Source organism: Colius striatus, chromosome 11 (genome assembly GCF_028858725.1).
Source record: "Colius striatus isolate bColStr4 chromosome 11, bColStr4.1.hap1, whole genome shotgun sequence".
Taxonomy (NCBI): Eukaryota; Metazoa; Chordata; class Aves; order Coliiformes; family Coliidae; genus Colius; species Colius striatus.
Window position 1 is genome coordinate 17,901,703 of NC_084769.1, and position 25,232 is coordinate 17,926,934.

A 25,232-nucleotide genomic window follows, 5' to 3' on the forward strand; every position below is an offset into this window, starting at 1 on the left:
GAAGGTATTTTTCCTTCTGCTATGTCAGGCACTGGCCTCAGTGCCTCTCTTTGCAAGTGTATGCTAGAAATCATAGAATCATAGAATGGTAGGGGTTGGAAGGGACCTTTAGAGATCATCCAGCCCAACACCCCTGCAGAAGCAGGGTCACCTAGCTCAGGTCACACAGGAACATGTCCAGGCAGGTCTTGCAGACCTCCAAGGAAGGAGCCTCCACACCCTCCCTGGGCAGCCTGTGCCAGGGCTCCCTCACCTGACAGTGAAATAGTTTTTTCTTATGTTTAAGTGGAACTTTTTGTGTTCCAGCTTCATCCCATTACCCCTTGTCCTGTTGCTAGGTTCAATAGAAAAAAGGGATGTCCCAACCTCCTGACACTCACCAGTTATGTACTTATAAATATTTTTGAGATCCCCTCTCAGTCTCCTCCAGAGTATAAACAGCCCCAGTTCCCGTAGCCTTTCCTTGTAAGGAAAATGCTCCAGTCCCCTGATCATCTTGGTGGCCCTGCGCTGGACTCTCTCCAGTCCCTCTCTCCCCTGTCCCTCTTGAGCTGGGGAGCCCAGAACTGGACACAGGACTCCAGATGAGGCCTCACCAGGGCAGAGTAGAGGGGGAGCAAGTACAACCTGCTGGACACACTCTAATGCTCCATAAATGAAGTGTCTGGACTGTACATAGGAGAGTGTGCAGCTGTGACAGCCAAGTCCTTTGGGAAGTCAAGATTTTAGGTAAGTAAAGGCCTGCTCTTCAAAAGGACCATCTGGATGTCCTCACTCTGGAGGATATCCTGCTCCAAGAATGTGTCTAACAGTCCAAAAGCTGCAAGAAGATCCCAGCTGAATTTTAAGCAATCAAGTGATGAGCAACAGTATCCTGTTAGCAAAGCAGCCACCAGGCACTTCAAGCAAAGCAGAGATTCACTGACCTGTTTCAAAGAGAGGAAGAGAAACAGGATTCTGCATTTTGAGAAAACTGCCATCAGGCTTGGGATAACTCATGACATAACTCCCTGCAGGATGACCCCAAAGCACCCCTGAGCTGTCTACCTGGAGGCAGAGGCTGCAAAGCAGTCAGAGAGCTAGTAATGTCTCTGCATGGGCCACAGGGAGAAGAGTGGCTGCATTTCACAGTCAGCTAAGCCTAAAAGATGACTGCCTTTCAGGTGCATATGCAGAAGATGGAGAGATGTTTGGGATGGCAGGTGAGTGTCTTGGACAGGCAGCAGCAGGACACACTGTATCATCTGCTTAAACAAGAGCAGATAATGGTGATTCCTGCAAAAGAACCCATTCCACTTCAGCTCCATAAGCAAAGGGAGGAGGGAGAGAGAACTAGGAATAGAATGGTAACAAAGTCCCACGTGGGATCTTTTCAAAGCACTACATGAGCATTCAGTGAGGGCCTTGTGAGGGCCTCTGCAAGCCAGATCAAAAGCAAGTAGGAGGAGAGCAAAAGCCAACACCTTCAAACTGCAAGGGAGAAAGGGATGGGAACATTACTGAACTCTGGGATTACTTGAAATAAAAAGCCAACCTGGATTCCACCAGATCACAGGTGTCAAGGAACAGGATGCAACAGTCAGAGGGCTGTCAGTTAAAGGGAGACATATGAAGAAAAATGAAGATCTGCTGCAACCAATTCTCCTTCCAGGGTGCTCAGACTTTGTCCCACTGTGATGACTTTGAGCATGAGAGGACAGAAACATCAGACTCCCCAAGGAGCTGAGCTGCTCAGAGGACACGTGCTGCAAGTGACAACATCTCATAATACCTAATTAGCAGCTATGAAGTGAAGTCCAAACACTTTCCTCTGTGCTTGGGATTTTTCCCTGGGATCCAGCCCTTCTCTCCAATGAGTTCTGGGAACCAGGCCACCTCATCCTGCAACACCTGCAGCCAGCTAGGCTTTTCCTGCTAAAACTGCTGAGGGCTGCAGGTTCTGCCTGGCCAAATGGTCCCGGAGCTCTGAGAAGAAGGTCACAGCTGCTCTCTTACCGGTAGGCTATGAGATGAGGCAAAGGACAACCTGTGAGAGCATTAGGCACTGAGAGGCCCTGTTTCCCTACTGCACAAGCAATTGGGTATAACACACAAGTCCCACAGAAGTTTCATCCTGTAGCCAGAAGAAACTGTCAAAGGGAAATCAGTTGGGATCCTTCAGAGCACCTATAAATCCAGACATTGTAGGCCTGAGAGTTGGCTACTGAGTGGGGAAAGAGTAATGGAGATGGAGCTCCTCCTGAAGATGAAGCAGTAGGCTCTGTAAGGGAGGCAGAGGCATGGAAGGTCAAAATCTTCCCACATGGGTAGGGCCATCACAAAGGTGAATTTGGACTCCCCAGAAATCAGGCATTGGCTTGCAGCTGGCTGACACCACCCCTCCAAAGCCAGGCCATTTGGAATTTGACAGAGTGACCAAGCAGTGCCCCAGCCTGATGGTCTCCACCTCTGTTTATTGCTCATTTCTCAGATTTCCAAAGCTTAACTTTTGGAGTGATGTTACAGTATTTGCTTCCCTTAAGATTAGCATATATTCTACACATCTCACCAGGCTGTCAGGTGAGGATCTACTCAACCCTGGCATGTGAGCACCCTTAAGGCAGTCTCTGCCATGGGGACTACCAGCACTGCTCTTCATGACATGACTGAAAGAGGCACACTGTGTTCAGCCCTCAGCTGCCCTCTCTGCAGAAGGAGGAGCCTTTGCCACTCCTACTTTCTGATTTTAGCAGTTCAGTGCTGGCACTGTGCCTCACACTTGCAGGTTGCAACCACCTGTACTGCTCCTATTGACGGAGCTCCATTGCATCCAGGGATCTTTTATCATCCCCAGGGCCTCTCACACTTTTTCAGCCTGTTCTGTTGTGACAGCATGAGGTAGGGTGGTGGCTTCTGGTAGGCACCAAAGCCACTGGGTGTGTGGCAAGAGAACACACGTGCCTTTCAGGCTTCTGGTGCTCCAAAGCCTATTCCCTCTCTAGGCGGCTGGTGAAAGGCTCACAGCCACTCTCAGGATTGTGCCAGGCAGGCAGAGCACAGGGAGCCTGTCCAAGGGCTTTGAGGGAAGGCACAGTTAAGCCACTGTTTGAACAGCTTGGTCAAAGGGTTGGATTTTCAGCTGACAACAGGCCTGAAAGAAAAGAAAAATAGAAAGAGATGTGTGAACACAATGGTCTCATAGGAAACTTCAGAGACAGACAGGGAGGCTCAGCAGGGCATGAGCTGTGCCTGGCAGAGCACAAGGTGACTTTGACTCTAACTGACAGCTTGAGAGAGGGAAACAGAGAAATTACTTCCAGGCCTGAGGAACTGCTCAGGGAAAACACACTGCAGATCAGCTCTGGGATGCTTCAGTAAGCAGCAAAGCAGGAAGAATAAGTAGGAAGCTCCTGCATCATTGGCAGGGGAGGTAGGTGGACAAAGGCAACAGGGATGCAGCAGGGATACAGCCCCTGAGAGTGCAGGGAGTACCTGCTGGGTCTGGGGAAGCACCTAACTCCATATCTCCAGAGCTGGAAAATGCTCTGCAAACCTGTGCCAGCACATATCCCCAAACTGCAGCCAGTGCAGGTGGCACTTGTGAAGAAAAGCACTTCCCAGTTGGTTTTGATGAGCATAGAAATGGAGATATTCAGGAAAGCTGCATATGAGAGAAGTTGGATGTGCTGCAGATCTGAACTCCAGGATCACTGCATAGAAGAACTCATGGTGTGGCAGATGAAATGAAGGGAAGCAAGCACAGAAATCCTGTCTGTGAGTTACAGTTGAGTGTGGAAAGCATGCAGGGACACTAAAACCCAGGAGAGATGGTTTGGACTTGGAATCAACTTGGTGGAGGAAGCAATTCCGTACTAACACCACCAATAAAATACCAAGGTTAATACTAAATAAATAAATAAATAGTTATGATCATTCCCTCTTGCTGGGGAAACCAGCAGATGCTACATCCCAGGGCCATTTTGCCAGTGCACTGCCACATCACACTTGTGCTGGAACCATGAGTTTGTCAGGATGTTGGTTTTCTGTCTTTGCTTGGCCCTGTGTTACTGCCTGGCCAGTGCAGATAGCAGGGGAAAGGCACAGCCCCCTGCATGTCATGCAGCTTCTGTGAGAAACACCTTTTAACTCAGTTCCGACCTGCTGCTGCTCTGCAAACAGAAGCACAAGACACCTGCTATCTTACCAGAATCTCGTGGCCGTAGGAAACCTTCAGCAGGACAGGGAGGTGATCAGTGCCAATGAAATCGTGTCTAGCAGTGAAAGGGGAGAGAAGAAAACATTAGAAACCAACCTTATGCCCAGGGTGACAAAATCAGAGTCACACAGTGTATTAGAGACAATTCATTTCCCAGCTAAAGAGTCGCTGTTGCGTAAGGGCCGTTGAGAGAGGGAGGGGAACAGTTGTGTTTGGGTGGGAACAAGTGATGCAATGTTGATTTTAGTCATACACCAATTTAGAGACCCAAGTTTCTGGCCAACACCATTTGAAATACCAGTACTTCTCAGATCAGGTCTGCTGTGAAAGGAGAGGTGTTCAGCTGTCTTTGTACCCCCTATAGGCACACAAGGGAGAGCAGCTCTAGGAGAGCAGCTCTAGCTGATGGTAAAAATACCACTGTACAGTTGAAATCACAGCAAGTGCAGCACCTTGTTCATCTCCTCAGCTGTCAGGTCGAGGCAGATCAGTGTCCCCAGTATGTCACACTAAACACCTTTTGCTCTGCAGTGTTTAAAGCTTTAACAACATTCCTCTGAGGAAGATGAGCTTTGTGAAGTCCAGAAACTGGACATGCTCAGGACCTTTTGCCTTGCCCAATCTCTACTGGGCAAGGGGCGTGTTAAGGGAAAAGATCTGTAATGGAAACACAGGGGACTCTGATGGCATGTGGTATCCTGGCACACAGCATGAGGCTCTCAAGTACACTTGCCATCACCTGTGTGAGAGTTGGACAGATTCCTCCTGTCCTGGAAGAAGTTTCCCTGACTTTGGGGAAACACTGAAGAGCTGATTATCCTGAATTCTCATCTGGTGCAGCTCATGGGGGCTAAACTCAGCTTCCTCTGCCCAGTGCTCCATGTCCATCTTCTGATCAGAAGGAAACAAGAAGGCCCTAGGGAACCAGTTAGCTGATCAGCGAAGGGCACAGACAGCTGCCCTGCAGCCATGGTCAGCATGGCCAGTCCAGCCAGGCTTAGCCCAGCTGGCGGCCACAGCACATTTCATTATATCTGGCCTGCAGGACTCTCGCTCACTCTTCACTTGCTTCCCCACCCAGACCCACCAACACACCTCAGCTGCAGCTCCACAACACAAGCCACATCTACAAAACCTCCACCCCATGCATTTGCAAATGCCTCATGGGCCCTGGGAGCCCTTCCATACCCCCAGACACAGCACAGGAAGAAGGCTGAGCCCCAGCAAGCGCTGCTTACCACTCCAGAGGCACCACACCCTTGTTCTGCAGCAGGAGCATCACAAGGGTTGGCTCTGAGCCTATTGGGGCAGCCCCAAAGTTGAAATCCAGCAGGAGAGGGGTGTAGACTGGAGGGATCAGGCATGTGCTGGTCACAGGAGAGAGAGATGAGATTAAATGGAGATAGAAGGAAAGGTCAGCAGGGTATGATAGAGAAAAGGGTTGTTCTACATTGTTTCTTTTCCTTATAATTCTTCTCTGACCTTATGTTCTTGGCCCTTTTGGGAGAAAGGATACTGGGCATAAGTCAGGCCTCTTGATTTTCCCCGTGCCCAGGCAAGCTGTGGTTTCTTCATCCTCACAGATATTCAGCATTGAATTTGACAAACTCCTGAGCAACACAGTCTGGTTGTCCCTGCTTTGAGCAAGGGGTTAGACCAGAGACTTTTAGAGGTCTATTTCAATTAAATTATGCCTTGTTTCTGTGGTTCCTCTCTAGGGAAGGTAAGCAGAGAAGCAGAAGTGGGCAACTGCCCACAGTGGCTAGGATGGCATAACAATGTGCCATGCAGCAGTAAGCTGCAACACAAGTTCATGGCCACAGCATCCCTGTCTGACTCATGCAAGCAGCTGCAAGATCCTCTGAGCCATTTCCTCATCTCACCTGTGCCTTGTGGGAACTCTGTAGGTGAGCTCAGTGGGAGCTGGGTCTCTCTCCAAGTACTCATTCAGTGTGTCCAAGGAGAAGAGCCTCCAGAGATGCAATGTGCTGATCCCACTGGCACTCCCTGCTGAACAGGCACCAGTGATGCCCAGCGTTGGGTACACACCCCTTGCTGCAACACAGCACAGGGGCTGCTGCTCCTCCTTTGTGCTTGCAAGATCTGTAGCTTGGGAGAGAAACACCAAAAAGTGGTCATGCACCGTCAAGGGGCAACTGCCTGGGACACCAAAACAGGGAGAGGCTCTACCCAGACCAGTGAAAGAGCAGGACTTGTGCATAGCCTTTACTTGGGTAGCTTCTGAAAACCTCTAAACCACTGATTTCTAGTTGCACCTTGACTTCTAGATTTAGAGATCACCAGAAGATGGGGAATATGATCCTTTTCAACAGTGTGTTTACACAGTTTAGTTCTGCAGTATGTCAAAGTGCAGAAACCTACTGCCTTGTCATTTTATGAAGTGCCCCTTGTTTCACACTATAAAAATCATCAACAGCTGTTGATATCTTGCCTTCTCCACACCATTCATATGGTATTGCCAGTCTGGGCTTTCCATGCTGGAAAGTCCTTGTCTAACTGTTCTCTTCTTGCATAAATGCTGTTCCCCACCTCTAAATAACCCTCTTGCCTTCTCCATACCTTTTCTAGTTCATCTGCATTCTTCTTCATACAGAGAGCAATCCAGAGCTGCAAGAAGGACCCCAGCTGCATAGGACTGGCTGCATGAGGCTCTTTGAATATGCTTCAGGACACATCATGAAAGGCCATGATCATACAGAGGAGTGGGGAATCTTGTGACCACGGCAGCAGAAAACTTAGAGATCTCTCTGTCTTATGGCTCTGTCTTATATCTAACCCCAAAAGGTGCAGCAAAAAGAAGGCAGCACATAGGATGTGTCTCTGATGAATTGCTCAGCAGCAGGATTTCTTCAGGCAGGGTTCATACACTGGGAATTGTTCAGCTCAGCCTGTTACGGCACAGTCTACTTAGATGAGAGGGAATGATTTTGCCAAAACACCCATTTCTCACCTGTGGAGCTGCAAACAGCATATTTGATTGACCAGGTGTAATGCAGCCGACGGGCTGGCCTGACTTTTATTTGGACAGAAGCTTTTGCCCCTGCAGGGATTGTTCCTCTGGACTGTTCCAGTTCTAGAGCTGTAGGAGAAAAGTGATGGTATGAGCTCTTGGCATCATTGATCTCTCTTAACACCACATGTGTGTTCAGCACACAGCAGTGGGATTCCCAGACTACAACTGCAGGCAGCTCATTGGGAGTACCCAGCCTGCCTTTGGCCAGAAATGAACGTGGAGGAGAGGAGGGTCTCTAAAAAGGCAGCTAAGGGTTGCACTCCACCATTTCTTCTGGGAAGCTCCTTTATTTAACTCCCTTCTCTGCTGGGAAATCAAATCTTACTTCAAGGTCCAAATTTGTCCTGCTTCAATTGCTTGGATCTGGGTTAGGCTTTTATCCATCAAAATAGAAGAGTCACCTGTGGCACACCCCTAAGCCAAGGAGCAGATACCTTAAGGCATTTAAGAGAATCAGGGTAATCCAGCCAGCAAGCAGCCCAGCCTCCAAGCTCATACTAGATTGATTTTGCAGAGAAAAGCGGCAAGTCAAGGCCTCATCCCATGCTGATTCCTTACAGTACCCAGCGGATCGCTGCAGACCTCCTTGGGGTCACAAGGCCCGGTGATCAGTTGTTCCACATTGAGGATATACTTCAGAGAACAGATCCCATCATTTAGCAATACAACACTGCAGCTCTGTGTGTCACCAACCAGAACATTTCCAAGGTCCAGGTGCTCCTTTTGTGCCTGGAATGCAAACCCACCAGGCAAAGGTCACTGGTACACATTGAGAGTAGCAGTCAAGTGCAGCCACCACTTATCTCACCACATGCTTCTCCCTTGGCACAAACAGGGCAGTGCAAAGGGCTCCCTGCTTTGTGTAGGACCTGGCATGCGCTGGGAGATATTGGATCCAGGGCTGCAAGGGGCACAAATTCTCCTCCAAATTCTTCCTCCTGCTGTTAGTTAGGTTGCTAGCTGGGTAGGATGCAGCATACTCAGGACTGTGAGGACACTAGCTGGCCAGTTGCACTTGGGACAACATGTACTGGTCCCTCCATGACTGTACTGAGTCTCTCTCTCTTCTGGCTAGTCATCCACTCACATGCAATTTATAGGGACTAAATACCTCTAAGACATTATCATCCATCTGTTCAATGTGATTGACATGAGGCAATGACTTAGAAAGTATTATTTTTATTTGGCTCTGGTTCCTTAAGAAACCTGCCTAAAGATGAAGGTTCATGGAATCATAGAATGGTAGGGGTTGGAAGGGACCTTTAGTGATCATCTAGTCCAACCCCCCTGCAGAAGCGGGGTCACCTAGATCAGGTCACACAGGAATGCGTCCAGGAGGGTCTTGAAGACCTCCAAGGAAGGAGACTCCACAACTTCCCTGGGCAGCCTGTGCCAGGGCTCCATCACTGTTCTGTCACTGCTGCACAGATGTGCAGATGACATGAGGAAAGCCAGGTGGTTGTGTGCTGGCTGCGCCACTTTACCAGGTCCACTACACTTAAAAAGCAGCCTGACAGCAGAGCAAATGGAGAAGAAGAGCAGACAGAATGAGAGAAGAGAGCTGGGAGTCCCAAGAAGCCAAAGAGCTTTCTCTGTTCATTCTGGGACAGAGGATTTGAGAGTCATCCCAGGGGATTTGTGCAGGTGACATTTGACCTGGCAGGACATTTACATCATGCTATTGCCAGAATCACACAGAATCATCTCCACTGAAAGCAACATCTGAGAATTTTGTTGTAAATACTTAGAGGTTGCCTCCTGTACAGACTGTGCAAAAGGGGAAGCCTAAGACCCCCATCCCACCCCAGTATGTTGGTTACCCTGATGGTGCCCAGCACGCCCTCTCCAACAATCCGTAGGGTGTAACAGGCACTTTTGGGGGACACGGGGTGAGAGTTCCTCCTCACAAACACCATGGCTCGCAGCAGATACTTGGTCTCTGTGTCAGGAGTAAAAGTCCATGTCTGAGCCTGAAATCACAAGAGGGAAGGAGAGCACTAACAGGAGCTTCAGACCAGATCCAAGCCTATGCACTACAACAGCTGCATTCAGTGCACAGCCCCTTTCTCTGTTAGAGCTAACCTAGTCCTCTACAGGTGGCTCTGGAGACACTCTTACTTCAGTCCTCTACTGTCTCTGCCTGTGCCAAAGGTTCATATTGGGAATGCACATTCAGATATTCCAAGGCAGGCTGTGGAGGTGTGCTAGTCCTCAGTACTCTCACAAAGCACTCTGGCACTACACTACAAGTTTAAAACTTGAATGTAGAGGTAGGAGAAGAGAAGAACACCACCATAAACCCTCTTGTGCTCTCATTTGTCCTTGCCCAGTCCCATGCCACCATTATCTAGTACCTGTTTAAGACAACACTTTGATAGAACCTGAACTTACCATGGCTTCATAGGGCTGGAGGATTCCTGTAGTGGGGCTGACAGACAGGAGCTTGCTGTCAGACTGAGGGATCTTCCATGTGAAAACCATGGGTAGCCTTGTGCAGTTTTTTATGGTATACATTCGTGTAGCAGAGGCCCCTATATAGACAGGCTTGAAGTATAGATTTCCATCCCCTTCTAAGAGCAAAAGAAGGGATTCCCCACAGCTCCGGAGAGCAATCTCCTGTGGAATATAGGGAAAATAACAGACATCAGCTAGAAGTCTCAGCTACATCTTGAGAGACCTTGCAAAGATGTTGCTCCTTCCGAGAGAAAAGCAAAAGCAAAGTGGGTCTGAAGGAGGAGGAGAAGAGCCTTAGGTTGTGCTGTCGCAGAGGGCCCTGGGTATAGTATAGTGCATTCCAAGAGACAGAAACCCAAAGGAACAAGGAATACAGGATGCCTGGCACCATAAGCACCTTCTATCTGTAGTGCTGACCGTGCCTTAAGTGTTAAAAATATTATTTCATTCTTATTTCCAACAGAAAAAAACCAAACTAACAATTAGGATATAAAACAGGGTCCTTGTGAAAAGGGAAGACTACAAGGGTACAAAACTTTGCTCATCATCTTCTGTTTCCCACTCCCTACCTTGGTGTGTCCAGGATAAGAGTTCAGCTGCAAAGGCAGGATATGCTGCTGCAAGACTGTGTTAACTGGGTGAGTGGAGAGCAAGAAAATCTGGTGGCCTCCTGGAACAATATATCCTGAGCAGGGCTTGACCAAAACAGAGGGACAGGCAGCTTGGTTCACACTGAAGGTTATCAAAGTGGTGCCAGTGTTCAAGAGTAGCATACTGCAATAGGTATCAGTGTTAGGAGCCACAGGAGGAAAAGTCTGGTGGAGACAAGCAAGAAGGGTTGTTTAGAAAACCAGCTAAAAGAAACAGCTTTTACTATGTTGAATTCCAGGTTCCAACAAGCACTATCCTGACTCTATGGGGAACTTTGTAACTGCATCTCTTCAAGGACAGAAAGGAAATCCCCGAACTGTATAAAAATTATGGTCTTTTCCCTCTTAACAGTCGCCCTCATCTTACATAGGCTCATGGGACCACTGAAGCTACTTCCCTTCATGCAATACTTTCTGTTCATCCAAGAAGCAAGCTGCTTGCTGGGCCCTGCAGTCTCTGCATGGATAGTGATCTCCCAGATTAAGAATTCCAGCAGGCTGGAATTTGCTCCAGCTCACACAGATACAGGCTGTGTGTCCTGTACTAGCTGAGGAGGTTTTCTAAGAGGTTCTCAAGACCATTCTTAATTCCTAGGGCCTGATCTCACTTTATCTCATAGGAGCAACACTTTCTTCTGCCACAGAAATGGCAAGAAGAGTCAGGGAAACTTCCACTCTACCTTGCAATCACTTCTGTTCCATAAGTGTGGATTCTGTGTGCTGCCTTCCATTTTTCTGAGTGCAGAGAAAGCGTCTGAGACTCCTGGGAGGGGGATAAGCACCCTTGTCAGTGCCTATGCCCACTTTAACAGAAAGGAAGGAGATGCCAACAGCTTTCCTCTCAAAGCTAATGAGATGCTTGGTGCAACCTGACACACTGGAGGCTGGGAAGTTGATGCAAAGTAGGAGCCTCCACACCATAAGAAAACATCTAAGCCTCAACTCAGGGTGGTGCAATAGGAGACAAAGTAAAGACTTCAGAGGTGAATACTGAATATCTCTACAAAGATCCAAACAGCACTCAGTTACACACCTTGGGGACATCTAGGATGTACTGTGGGATAAAGTGTTCCCGTTCTACTTCATAGGTGTGTGCCCTCAGCCTGACAGTCAGGCACCAGGATGGACAGATGGTGGCATTCTCCTCAATGTTGCTGTAGTGTCTCAGCACCTGTGGGCAGGCAAGGACAGAACTGAGTGCATGCAGGAAGGGAGCATGGCAAGGTGCCTCCAAGTGCATGTACCATCACAAGCAGCAGTTTGTTTCAATGACATCCCTGGGGCTGAGGAACTGGCTTTTTCACAGCAGGACTGACCAGTGTTGGATGAGGAACATGAGTGCTCTTTTCCCAAATGGCTACATTTCAGACCCCAAAGACCTCTAAGTGACTATCAAGCAGGGGTGCCTGCTATCCAAGCTATTCTGGGATACTATGATTCTAAGGACTGTATGATTCTAAGGATTGTATGATTCTAAGGATTGCCTTAGGGAGGGAGGATCTACGAGCACTCTACTTGCAGATGCTAAAGTTAGCACTTAACAGTAAGTCACTGAAAATAATCCTGCACCATTTACCTGAGCCTAAGAAACTCCTCACTCTAAGGTTACTCCCAGATATCCTCCACACTGGCTTAGAAGGGGGAAAATTGCAAGAAGTGTAATCAACAATGTCAGATCTTCAGATCTCTTTCAACTACCAGAACATTTCCAGGTGCTAAACCCCTACAACCACCGCTTCATGTACCACAAATGCCACATCTTATGGCAGGAGAGCTGCAGTTATGTACAGTGCCCTCAGTAGTTTTACTTGTGGAGGGCCAGATACAAAAACCAAGTCACTGCCCATCACCCTCAACCATCAATTGTGCAGGCTCCCATCTGTGCTAGTAGTGCAGCCATTCACAGTCATTCCTCCTCCTGAGAGATGTACATTACTTCACATTCACTGGGGTTAAGAGCAGGTGTAACTCTCCATATGCATGAGCTGTGGCTTGCTTTGCTGATTTGTCTTTACCAGAACACAGGTGAAGGAGAAATTTTAACCCACCAGTGTACCATGTCAGTGGCCAGAGGAGTTAATAAAGATGTTGATTTGCCAAAATCAAAATAAAGGTTCCATTTTAACTCCCCTAAAAGCCTCTAGCCTGCAAACAGTGCTTGAGAGGCTCTCTCTCTGGAAACTGGTGTTAGTAATTCATACTAACCTTATAGAAGGCAAAACCTTCCAGCTCTGCTGCGTAAAGACTGTTGAGCTGAGTGGGATGGAAAAGGACACGGAAGGCTGAAGACTTCAAAGGCGGGATGTCACAGATTTCAGGGCTCACTTGGAAAGTACTGCTGTGGCTCAAGGTCCAGACAACAGTGATATTTCCTTTGGTGTGGTTGGTCACACAGAGAGGAAGTGACTGTACATTGTCAAGTGGCACACAGCAACCAAAATCATGCTCCCTGGGGCTGACACTAACGTGAGGGGGAAACAAGGCCACGTCGCTGCTTACACCATCGAGGAAATATTCAGTCATGGAGTTGGCTTCAACATACTCCTTGAGAGGCTTGTCCTGAGAGATCTATGGGATGGAAACATCTCAGTGTGAGCAGGGAAATTGTGCCTGTGATTGCCTTCATAAGAAAAATGGCATGTAAGGGGCACTTCAGTAACAGTTACCAGGACTGTTCAAAGCCTAGGCTTCAAGGAGACTCCTGTTTGCAAGTCCTCAACCTGATACTACCTGAAGCAAAAGAAGACTCCATGATTGAGTTAAAGCCAGAGAGTGGCTTAGTGGCTGAACTTAGGTAAGAACTAACCAACAAAGATAGTGTTGGTGCATGCTGGGAATATTAACAGCAGAGATACTGAAGAAATCAGTCTGGTACATGTAAGTCCTTCTAGATCTGTCTGTCCTGTGCAGCAGAAGCCAAACAACTGCAGAGAACAGCACACGAGACTCTGATTGCAGGGAGGGCAGCTCATACCTCAGGAGGCAGCATGAGGGCTCCTTTTTGATCCATCTGCAACTTCCCATCCTTCAGCATCACACTCAGGATATCAGGAGAGTAGAAGGTCAGTCCCCTCACCATGTTAGTTCGGTACCAGGAGAGGTGTCTTGCCTGAAGGATGGCTGGCTTAGCTGTGTCTGAATGGCAGGTACCAAAAAAGTCCACATACATGGGTTCCTGAGAAAGCACCAGAAAGGATAAGAAGAAATAAATTACCCTCTGTGATTGCTTTGAGAATTACACCATCCCAACAGCTCAATTCCAAAACCATGCCTGAGAAAGGCTTAGCATCTGCAGTGTTGGACTCATGTTTATTTTAAGTCATGACGTGGCTCAAGGAATTTGCTGAAGTTGATGCCAAAGTTGAAGGCACTCAGTGCAGAGCTGTGCAGTTAAATTTAACTCAGAGACCTAAATGGACAGGAGGCACTGAGGATGAACCTCACCCTGCCCATAGGCATTACTGACTGTCTGTCAGTAACCACATCAGCCCTCTACTGCTGATGGAAACCTGCACTATGGAGTTTCTGCTCAACAAGAGCCTGACTCTTGCACTTGGGTCACAACAACCTCAGGCAACGCTACAGGCTTGGGGCAGAGTGGCTGGAGAGCTGCCTAGAGGAAAAGGACCTGGGGTTGTTGGGCAACAGCCAGACAAATAGGAGCCAGCAGTGTGTCCAGGTGGCCAAGAAGGCCAGTGGCATCCTGGCCTGTATCAGAAATAGTGTGGCCAGCAGGGAAGTGATTATTCTCCTGTATTCGGCGCTGCTGAGGCTGCATCTTGAGTTCTGGGTTCAGTTTTGGCTCACTCAGTACAAGAAGGACATTGACGTGCTGGAGGTTGTCCAGAGGTGGGCAATAAACCTGGTGAAGGATCTGGAGCACAAATCTGATGAGGAGCAGCTGAAGGAGTGGGGGGTGTCTAGTCTGGAGGGTGCTTAGGTGAGACCTTATCACACTTACAACTACCTGACAGGAGGTTGTAGTGAGGTAGAGGTCAGTCTCTTCTCCTAAGTAACAGAACAAGAGGAGACAGCCTCTAATTCTACCAGGTGGAGTTTAGATGGCAGAGCTGGAAAAGCTTTTTCACCAAAAGGGTTGTCAAGTGTTGGAACAGGCTGCCCAGGGAAGTGGTTGAGTCACCAACCCTGGATGTATTTAAAAGATGTGTAGATGTGGCACTTTGTAATGTGGTTTTGTAATGAATGTAGGAGTGTGAGGTTAATGGTCCAACTCAAGGATCTTAAAGATCCTTTCCAACCTAAATGATTCTATGACAGGTATCCATAGAAATGCAGTGGGAAGAGATTTCCTGGGGCTACTAAGTCAGAGAGACTGGCCCTGGTGGGTTACATTAAAAGATCCCTCTGAACTACCATGTTGCTGAAACCACCCTTTGCCTCTCATACCTGATGGTGGACAAGGCACACCACTCTGCGGTGGTAGCTGATGGGGTGAGTAGGTCGAAAGGTCACCTTCAGCACTAGTGTTGTTTTGCCCTCCAAGACTCCACAGGGGCAATCCAAAGAGAAGACACTTCCTCTGACATCAATATCAAACTGGTAATAGGCTGGAACATCTGAGACATTGCTGATTTTCAGAGTCTGCATCAAACTTTCCCCAAGACTGATCCAGTCAAAGTCCACAGAATGTTGGTGCAGGGACACCAAAGGGCCTAGCACAACAACATGCAACACAGATCCTGCTGTTTCTGTTAACATATGACGAGTCATTGCTACACTTAACAGATCTTCCCACATCAGAATCACTTAATCTGAAAACCCACCACTCCCAGTAAACAGCTGGACATTCATTTACAACAGTCACACATAGAATCACTGACCTTATTGAGGGGAAACTGGTTTAGCAGGGGGTTGGACTGGATGATTTCTAGAGGTCTCTTTCAATCCCTACCACCTTCTGTGATTCTGTGATTCAACCAAGTATAAACCCCAAATGGTGCACCAGGGACAGCCTGGATCCCAGCAGAAGGTAAGTCTATGGGGGCTGACCATCCCTAGTCCTTCCCCAAGCATGAGCCCTTCACCTGCAGTGCTAAAAAGAAGACAGGGAAAAAGAGGGAAGACTTTCATTCTGGTACCTTTACATGATCCAACCACCTTCAGGACAGTCTGCAGGAGGTACCCAGCTGATACAATGGTGAAGTAGTCAGTGCTGTGCTCTCCTACTGTCTGGGGTTGAAACCGTACACACAGGGTCATCTTCCCACGGGCAGGGACAACCCCGTGGGAAACAGCACAGGAGAAAACGTGATCTTGAAGCAGAGGATCTTTTGCTCTTTCTATCCTACATGGTGCATCAACCTGCAAGCAGAAAAGAAATAGATTAACAGAGGAGCTAACAGGAGCAAAGATAGCTCTGAATGCAGGACACTAATTGGCAAAGAATGGCAGTTTCCAGCAGAGCTGACCACCACCAAGAACACCGAGGCTACTGCTGTGCAGGTCTCTGCAGCCCTGTCCTGCAGAAGTCAAGTGGCTGCAGCAAAATGTTCTGGTGATCTCAGGAGTAGAGGTGCCTCTCCTGGTAGGGGGGAGGACGGCTCAAGGTGTCCCCAGCAGCCAAAGTAGGGTAAGTGACTGCTGTGACCAGAGGGAGAGGCAAGCAGATAACTTATTTCCCTCCATCCACAGTTCCACCTTGTCTGGAGATCTTCTTTTCACAGAAATCAAGACTGGCACTATAACACCTGCCTTAAGCCCCTTAAAAAAAACAGGTGTTTTAACCTTGCCTGGCGATGCTGAGCACCATTGCAGTGTGAAGAATAACAGAATCACAGATGTGTTTGCCACTCCCAGGCTGCAGATGGTGTCAGCAGTCTCTGAGTGCATCCATCTTTTATTGGGCTAGGCTAGGCAGAGCTGGCATGGAGAAGGAGGTGCTTGACTTTTGAGAGCAATTCTCCAGGCTGCAGTCCCCTGAGGACAGCAAGATCTACCAGCTGTCTGACACACACCCCCCACCCCCAATTTGAGGCTGCCACAACTGCCAGGCTGGACTGAGGGGCTTGTCCAGGGCGAGCAGGAGAGCTGCAGGGTGTGAAGGACAGCAGTGGCTGCCTGGTCTGGACCGAGCGCAGTGGGAAGAAGGCAGGAACTGCCATACTGTGCTGCAAATGGATGAGCTGTTAGCACTGTAGCTGGAAGGCAAGGGTAAAAGGCCTGGCTGGTAGGGGAAGGCTCATCACCTCTGTTTTGTTCACATACCCACTTGAGTTATTCTGGCAGCATTAAGTGTGATACTCCGGACCACATATCACTGGGAAACATGCCACTATGCCAACTTCACATAAAAAGCAGTCTCCATCTCCACATACCACAGACATGTTGAAGATTTCTACACTCTTCTCCACAGTTGTCCCCACTGGCACTGATCCAAAGCACAGGACATCCTGAAATTTTCCAGGCTGTACACCTTCAGACTCCTCCCCTGTCACACTCACCCACAGGTAGGGGTATTTGGCTGTTAAAGGAAATAATATACTGGCTTAAGAAACAGAGGTGGAATGTCCATCCTCAGATATTCAACACTCAAGTGGAGAAGCCTCTGAACAGCCTCAGGTAACTCTGAAGTTGGATCTGCCTTCCAAAGTGGCCTTGCTTTGAACCAAACAAGCTCCGTTCCATCCCTTATTTACTAATCTCAGAGTCACATCTTTTGTTTGTCAGTGGCCACACAAAGCGCTTCAGGCAAGGACTTGCTAACAAAACCATTGCTTATTCTAGCTGGCATCCAGAAAGCCTTAGAAGTTTCCTTCTGGCTCTCTGTCGCAGAGACAGACAGGAAAGACTGAGTGTAGACAAGACCAGGAGCTTCTGGAGGGTTTGGCATTGTGCTGAGGAACTCCTCTTATTTCTTCTCCTCTGTCAACTGTAGCAGGCTCCAGAAATGCTGGTTTGGCCAAAGCATGCCACCGAACATCTCGGAACCTATGTCTCTTCAGATCATACCTCCAAACTGGTAAAAGTACATTAGAAGGTCTCACAGGCCACTTTCAAACCATGGGCTTGCTCATCAGTGGGTTGATCCAACTATGGCCCAGCATCCAAGTGCAGCACCTCCATGTATTTAGATGGATCATTTAGCCAGGAGAAGAGGAGACTGCAGGGGGATCATATTGACAAATATTTAAATGGTGGATGTCAGGAGATTGGGGCATCACTTTTTCTGTTGTATCTAATGACAAGATAAGGGGTAATGGAAAGAAGCTGAAACACAAACGGTTCCATTTAAACATAAGGAAAAACTATTTCACTGCTCAGATGAGGCAGCAGTGGCACAGGCTGCCCAGGGAGGGTGTGGAGGCTCCTTCTCTGGAGGTCTTCAAAACCCTCCTGGACACATTGCTGTGTAACCTGATCTAGATGGACCTGCTTTGGTCAGGGGGTTGGACTGGATGATCTCTAAAGGTCCCTTCCAACCCTACCATTCTGTGATTCTATGTATCCCTATGGAATACTATTCCACAGTTAAGAATGAGACACACTTCTTTGAGTGTTAAATGCAAGAAATACTCACCCAGGGCTTTTAGCTGGATAGTCCTCTTTTGTTTCTCTTCACTTCCAAACCAGCATGTTGCTGTCACATCATACAGCACAGCCACCTTAGGTTGGAAGACCACCTTAAGCATGCACTCAGCACCTGGGTTCAGCACACCATGATCAGGAATCATGGAAAAAGGGCTTGGTGTCTCCCAGGCAAACATGGTAACAAGATCCCTAGGGAATGGAGATATGTTTTATGCAGATGAACAGAACCTTTGCTGCCTACACAGTCACACATAGGATAGGCCTTTCCCACTGGCTTATTCAGTTAGGGTGTAAAGCAACGAGCCTTGAATGGCAGAATCCTAAATGCATCTGGCCAGATACATGATGCTGGGGAGAAATTTGTCTCTGTTCACATTTTAAGGAATCTTAGCTATTACATCTAAGAACTTTATTAATGGCCATAACATTTCGCAGCTTCATCATGTGACAGCAAACAAGTCAGCTCCAGAATGAAGTATTTGCTTTTCCTGTATCTAAATTTGCTGCTACTTAATTCCAAATGGACATTTGTTCCTCTGTTGTATGCCCAGGTGAGAAGAGAGGACTGAGCTGTTTTCCTAATACCTCATTCAGCTCTCCAGAACTGCCTTTGCTTGTTTGATTTGTACAAAGAACATGACATATCATCAGCTCTTTATATTTTATTGATTCCAAGCTGTGTGTTACTTACTGTCTACATCTTCCACCACCCTGGACCTCTCAGTCAGCACAAATAGTTTATCTAAGGACAGAATGAATCACTTGAAATGGTTTCTGGCTGATACTTCATCCTGCTGGATGGTAAATGTGCCCTCTGTCCTTAGTACCTTCCTACCACATCAGTTGATTGCTTTGGGGAGCACAGGCCATTATCTGAGAAGTGAAGGTTGTTTTGCTCTCACTGTAAATGGTTGGAAGTACACCACCTGACTGGGAACTTCTTCACTGCATTCTTTTCTACAGTACTGCCTGAATTTACTGTCCTCTCATTAAAACAAAGCAGTCCTTGGTAACTGGGAGCATCTTTGTTCCTAAATGATGACCCCAAGCCACAGAATACTGCTGCTGCTTTGCTCCACGAACCTAAGAGCGGACTCAGGAGAGTCTCTCCAACTTCTGTATTGCCTTCCTACAAGTGAAAGAGGCTGGCTTGGGCAGCAGCAACTCCACTGACATCTCTACAGCATTCCTGTACCGAGGGAAGAGAGGTCAAGTCACAGACAGAATAAAGCTACTAGCTCATCTCTCCCTGCTCACACTGGACAGTCTGCCTTTGATTAACTAGAAACCAAGACCTCTCCTACAAGGGTGGGATGTTCTTAGTGAGACACCAAGCTGGTTCCCAACTAGTCTCTGTGCACAAATGGTCATCAGCATGTGTTGGAAACAGACAGATGTGAGGTGACAAGATGTGTTCATAATGAGATCTGATCTTTCATTCATCTGATCTACCATTTCTGCTGCCTTTTCTGCCATGACCTCAGAGGTCTGCTACCTGTTAAGGCAATCAGCAGATCTAACAACACCTGGAATGAGCTGCATTCATTGGAAAGTCCAAGAAAGTGGAAAAATGCCTGACAAAGCAGCAAGAGGGTCTGTCCAGCCACGTCTCACTCACCCGACATTGCGCACAGGGAACGTTGCCTCTGTAACATCGTGGACAGCACAGATGGGCAGCTGGACAGCAGCTGGGAAGGACAGGCAGGGACGTGGGAGTGTAGCACGCAGGGTGACAGAGAACTCACCCTCTGCCTTCTTAAAGCAGATGCTGTCTTCATACTCCCTCTGTATGCACAGAAAAGCAAGGGGAGACAGCAGTTAGATGGGCTCCATCTTGCAAATACCACACCTCCACACATGAACGCCCATCACCTTCATCTCTGAAAGAGTGTTGGGTAAAAACAACAGCAACAGAGGCACCAGAGAGAGCCTCTGTGCAGGGGAGGGAGTGTATGAAGCACTCAGGAAAGGCAGGCAGTGAGTCAGGTACTCAGGCATACTTCTCACTCTGTCAGAGAACACACACACCCTCTCAGAGCCAGCAGTTGAAAGTTGCATTTGTTTCACCTGATTTGTTTCAATGCAGATGGATTTCTTTCAGTGTTTTCAAGATCCCAGTTCTGCGAAACTGAAGCATGTGCAATGTTCCTTTGAGCTCCAGGAGCACAGAAATTAGTCTTTGATTAAGTGCTTTGTCAGCTAGAGACGTAAGCAGGTAACATACAACTTAAAGATGCAGCGTTGACAGCACTGTGTACAAATAGCCCCAGGACATCTGCTAAGCAGCTGAGATAGAAGGAATTGCAAGCTATGTTTCTTCCATTCTCACCAATCATCAGCTCTCCTGAGTACCACTTACTTATACAGGTGAGACCTTGGACACTGCAGCACACACAGTCCTTGCTCTCTCTAAGAAAGGGAGCCTCCTGCTCTAATGATTGATGTGACGCAGACAAATTGTTCACTGAAAATGGAACAAGGCCAGTAGCTTGTTTCATAAAGGGAACACTAAACAGTCATCAGAAAATCATGATACTGAGAGCAGGGTACTGGGAATCCACCCAATGGTCATGTTCTGTGTCTGGGACTGAGATTCACATCAAAGACATACAAAAGACAGAGGTCAGCACTCAGAGCCAAGACAGATACCAGGAACAAGCTGAAAATCAAGAAAAAGCTAGATGGGTAAAAGAATCAATACTGCTAAAAAAAAAGCTTGAAGAAATCCACCCCATCCAAAATAAGGGAGGCCCTTGACTTATTGATTACAGAAAATCAGCAGCCCTTCCACAAGCTTTGGAGTCTCCCGTAAGAAAGCAGAGAGCGAGTTCCTCAAAGCAAGATTCTGAATTTAACCCACCCAGCCAAGGTTCCCTAGAATCAAACCAGGTGTGGGCAGTTCAAACACTTTATGTTACTGATTTCATGAGCAGAAGCAGCATGTGAAAAACTGGAAATACATTTGTGAGGATCCCTCTCATAACTACTAGAAAACTCTTCAGAGAAGTCAGGGGTTAGGGCTCCCTCAGGTGATGAAGGCCACGCTGCCCAGTCTTTCTATATTAGAACCTTCCCTAAGGACAGATTCATTCAGTAAAAACAGATCAGAACAGACAAGAAAGGCAGAGGCCCACTGCCCCTCCTGAAATGCAGTCTGAGCAACCAGAGTAGATTTGTTGTTGCCACTTTACCTTTTCAGAGGGCCGGAAAATGATGGGCAGAGTTAAGGACATGCCAGGGCTCAGAGTGATCGGCTGTGGGAAAACCGTGAAGAAGAACCGTGTGGAAGGACATCTAGACAATGAAATCAAAACAAAAGGATTTGTCTGAGGACATACAGCTGTTGTCAACTTAGCACAAAAGAGAATAAAGGATCAAAACCTCCAGACTCCACAAACAGAAGCTCTTTACATGCTTTACTGCAGGAGTCCCTCAGTAGTGCATCTGCACAAACAGGGGTCCTGGAAACCCAATCCCAGCTCTAAGTACCTCCCCTTTCCTTGAACAATATTTTACATTCCCAGGCCATGCAGCATGAGCAACACACATTTGGCAGAAAAGTGTGAGTTTCAGAGCAGAGAGGGTCTCAGAGGGTGCTGGAGTGGTTCAACATCCAGCAGGGCTCCCCAGAGCAATGGTTTTAGGACACACTAGTGACTGGCTGGCACACATCCACAATTAAAATCTCACTAGACTGGAAATGCCTCACAGACAGAAGTATCAGCAAAATAGAATATTTTTAAAAAGCATTTTGGTTAAAGCTTTCCTGCCAGGAACCAGAGCTGTGCTTCTGAGTTAGTAGGTTTCTGTCCTGCTATGTACATGTGTTTGGGCTGTCTCCAGCACACGCCTGAGGGGAGAGGGGACAGATGAAGCCGACAAATGGTTCTAATGTGGCTCATACGGCAGGAGGGATGAAGGTGAAGTGAGGGCATGAGGAGTATGAAGGAGAAAGAAACTTCCCACACACCTGTAGCTCAGCTTCTGGGTTTTCTCATGAACATTTTTCAAGATCAGATGTTTGATGGTCTCTTTTCCAAGTTCCCAGCCATGCCACCTGAGTGTTTCAGCCACCTCAATGCCCCAGAATACACTTTTCTTCTTCTTCGCCTTTCCTGTAGACTTAAGGAGTTGCAACAAGGACGTTAGCAGTTAGAGAGAGAAGAAGGAGGAATCACTCAGTTGATTCCCTACGCTGAAAATCTCTGTCGCCGGCAATAGACAGGAGGAGCCACCCTGCGGCAAAGCTCCAGGAGCCGCTAAAAGCCCTGCTCCAGCAGTCCAGAGGGGACACCTCCTGGACACAGCCGAAACCACAGGTACTAAAACATGCTGTGAACAAGGAAAGCAAAGGCTAAAGGGTATTTAGTTTTTCTGTTCTCCCTGCCCTGCCAGTAAATCCACCCAAGACAATGGCACCCTTTGCTCCTCCGCTCACCTTCCTGACACAGCCACAGCACAGCTTCCGAAAAGAGTCAGAGTTTTGGGGCTTGCCATGCACCTGAGCAAGCATCTGAAAAACAAGGGGGAAAAGCCCTCACACACTGCTTCTGCACCCAGATGGCCTTTGCTGCCGAGTCATGAGCACTCCCAGAGACTCAAGGACCCCTCCTGGGGCTCAGGGTGGCAGGGCCTGCAGTGTCCCCAGGAGTGTTCCCATTTTATCAGCCAAGTCCAGCCCTCTCCAGAGATTACGTTGGCACAGGCCATGACTCCCACCTCCACTCATAGCTTTGTCTCCTGAGGCAGGGCTTGCCGTGGGGCTTTATACCACAGTGCTGCCCAGCCCGCTATAGCCTGACAGAGCCCAGTGTAGCAAGGCATTGCCTGCCCCCCTAATCGTAGAATCATAGAATGGTCAGGGTTGGAAAGGACCTTTAGAGATCATCCAGCCCAACCCCCTACTGAAGCAGATTCCCCTCAATCAGGTCACACAGGAACATGTCCAGGTGGGTCTGGAAACCTCCAGAGAAGGAGACTCCACACCCTCCCTGGGCAGCCTGTGCCAGGGCTCCCTCACCTGAACAGGAAAGGAGTTTTTCCTTATGTTCAAGTGGAACGTTTTGTGTTCCAGCTTGTGTCCCTTACCCCTGGTCCTGTCACTGCACACTACAGAAAAAAGTGTCACCCCATGCTCCTGACATCCATCCTTTAGGTACTTACTGCTAAGTGTTAATGAGGTGCCCCCTAAGCCCCTGTAGCCTGTGGCCTGTTCTGTCCAGCAAGAGCCCGCCCAGCCCGCCGGCGCACGGCCCAGACCGTTATCACCCTGCCTGGCCCCCGGAGCAGAACCCGGCACGCTCCCACCGCCCCGCCCCGGGCCAGCCCGGCTCCCTCAAATCCTGCCTGGCTGCCTACCGCTCAGCCCAGCCCGATCCCCGGGAGCCCCGGACCACCTCGCGTCTCGCCCGGTCCCAGCCCGGCCCGGTCCCGGCCGCTCAGAGGCGGGAGGTCCGGGCCCGCGTTGCTATGGAGCCCGACGCGGCGGCGGCGTCTCCCGGGGCAACGACGGCGGCCGCCTGGGGTCAATCCGCGCGCTGGGGCGCCGGCCGCTGCCGGCGGCGGCCGCCAGGGAGCAGCGGAGGGACGCGCGGAGCGGGCAGCGGGCGGGGGCCGAGGGGAGCGGGCAGCGGGCGGGGGCCGAGGGGAGCGGGCAGCGGGCGGGGGCTGAGGGGAGCGGGCAGAGGGACGCGCGGAGCGGGCAGCGGGCGGGGGACGAGAGGAGTGGGCAGCGGGCGGGGGCTGAGGAGAGCGGGCAGCGGGCGGGGGCTGAGGGGAGCGGGCGGAGAGGCGGTGCGTGGGCAGGCGGGGGGCGAGGTGGCAGCTCAAGGGGCAGGTGGCGGGCTCAGGGGTGCAGGGGGCAGATGGAGGGAGAGGGAAGCAGTGCGGCAGAAGATAGGGGAGTTCGGTGGCAGGGAGATAAAGGGGAGGCAGGTGGCAGCCCAAGGGGTGAGGGGGATGCAGCAACAGGTGGAGGGATTCAGGAGAGCATCCAAGGGAGAGGAGTGATGAGGGTGGGCACAGGGGACAGAGATAGCTGCAAAGCTGAGTCAGAAAATGGGTGCCGTGAAGTATGTGGGATATACAAGGTGGATGGGTGAGAAGGCTGCAGGACTGAGGTGGGGATGCTAGGGGGTGAGGGGGCATGGGGTGCAGCAGGATGGAAAGCACTGAATAAAATAAGACAAGACAATTTATGGGGCCAAGATTGGCAGAGGGGTAGAGTGACACAGGTTGGGGAGCCCTGGCTGCACAAGCCCATCAAGTGTCCTGAGTATCATTCCTATGAGGTACTGCCACCACCATGGGTCACTCCTGCATCTTCCCAGGTCCCTGGATGTCCCTCAGGGAAGGGGGAACCCTTGTGTGGCCAGTGCAGAGGGGCAGGCAGACCCTCCAGGGTGTACAGGTAGCAGCATGGTGGAGAGCAGGGCTGGCCACATCCCTCAGAGCAGGGAAAGTGCCAGGGCAAAAGCAGGAAGGAGATGCAGCTTTAATGGCATTTGTCGATGTTTACAACATGAGTCATCCAGCTAAGCAGCCATAAATCAGCACCTCAGCTCCTCTAGCATCAATCGTGCCCCCTCCTCTGTCCCCCCAGCACTGGACGAGAGCCTGGCTCCTGCAGAAACAACCTCATAAATAACAGCAACAAAACAAACCCTCTTGCAGCCACGGCGGGCTCGTGTGTGCCAGGTGTGAGATGAACGCCTCCGATCCATCACTTTAATGGTTGTACTCTGGAAATTAAACCTGTCACGGCCCATCAAGGTGAACGTTTTAAGTCCATGGCATCCCTTCAGTTCCCCTCCTCCTTCCTGGGACTTCATTGCTTTCTTTGTCTCCTTTTCCTACTCTGCCCCTGCCATTCCTGTCCCCCCCGCCACCTCACCCCTGCCCTGCTATGCTCAGCTCCAGCCTGTGTCCATCCATCTGTACTCCCTCACTGCTGGAGGTGCAGGTTGTACCTCAGGTGGCAGATCTCTTTGGCCCCAAGGCTCCTGCAGCCATGGCCTGGCATCTGTCAGCATCTCAGTGCCCAGTCCTGTGTGTCTGCTAGGGTAGGGGGGCCACAGCTTCCCTGGGTGTGAGAGAGCTTCCCTCTCCCCTGCCCCACTGTCCCTGCAGGGCAACAGCAAGGAACTGGGTGCCATCATTCCCCTTCCCTCCTCCTTTCCATCCCTGTCTTTTTCCTCCCTTATCCTGCTCCATGTTAAAATAGTTACGGTAGGCTCCTGGCACTTGACCCCTCCCCTGACTCTCATCTCCCCACTTGGAGCACTGGCTACATTTGCACCATCCCCAGGACCAGAGCTCCCTTCTGGGCAGTGTGAGGGGCACTGGACACCTT

The 25,232-nt window shown here is 49.4% G+C and overlaps 1 protein-coding gene across 1 annotated transcript in view; it reads right to left on the reverse strand.

Moving 5' to 3' along the window:
* Positions 1–22,394, reverse strand: part of CFAP65 (cilia and flagella associated protein 65) — a 32,640-nt gene extending 10,246 nt beyond the window's left edge. Inside the window, exons 1-20 of the mRNA XM_062004865.1 lie at positions 22,320–22,394; positions 21,852–22,003; positions 21,073–21,175; positions 19,500–19,666; positions 17,871–18,070; positions 16,669–16,814; positions 15,433–15,655; positions 14,741–15,006; positions 13,308–13,508; positions 12,539–12,901; positions 11,367–11,504; positions 10,253–10,498; positions 9,621–9,845; positions 9,050–9,199; positions 7,793–7,958; positions 7,167–7,295; positions 6,079–6,298; positions 5,434–5,562; positions 4,935–5,111; positions 4,184–4,250 (exon numbers count right to left, since the gene is read on the reverse strand). Of these exons, the coding sequence (XP_061860849.1) occupies positions 4,184–4,250; positions 4,935–5,111; positions 5,434–5,562; positions 6,079–6,298; positions 7,167–7,295; positions 7,793–7,958; positions 9,050–9,199; positions 9,621–9,845; positions 10,253–10,498; positions 11,367–11,504; positions 12,539–12,901; positions 13,308–13,508; positions 14,741–15,006; positions 15,433–15,655; positions 16,669–16,814; positions 17,871–18,070; positions 19,500–19,666; positions 21,073–21,175; positions 21,852–22,003; positions 22,320–22,394 (3,543 nt within the window). The remainder of the gene's footprint in view (positions 1–4,183; positions 4,251–4,934; positions 5,112–5,433; positions 5,563–6,078; positions 6,299–7,166; positions 7,296–7,792; positions 7,959–9,049; positions 9,200–9,620; positions 9,846–10,252; positions 10,499–11,366; positions 11,505–12,538; positions 12,902–13,307; positions 13,509–14,740; positions 15,007–15,432; positions 15,656–16,668; positions 16,815–17,870; positions 18,071–19,499; positions 19,667–21,072; positions 21,176–21,851; positions 22,004–22,319) is intronic.
* Between the last annotated feature and the right edge of the window lie 2,838 nt (positions 22,395–25,232).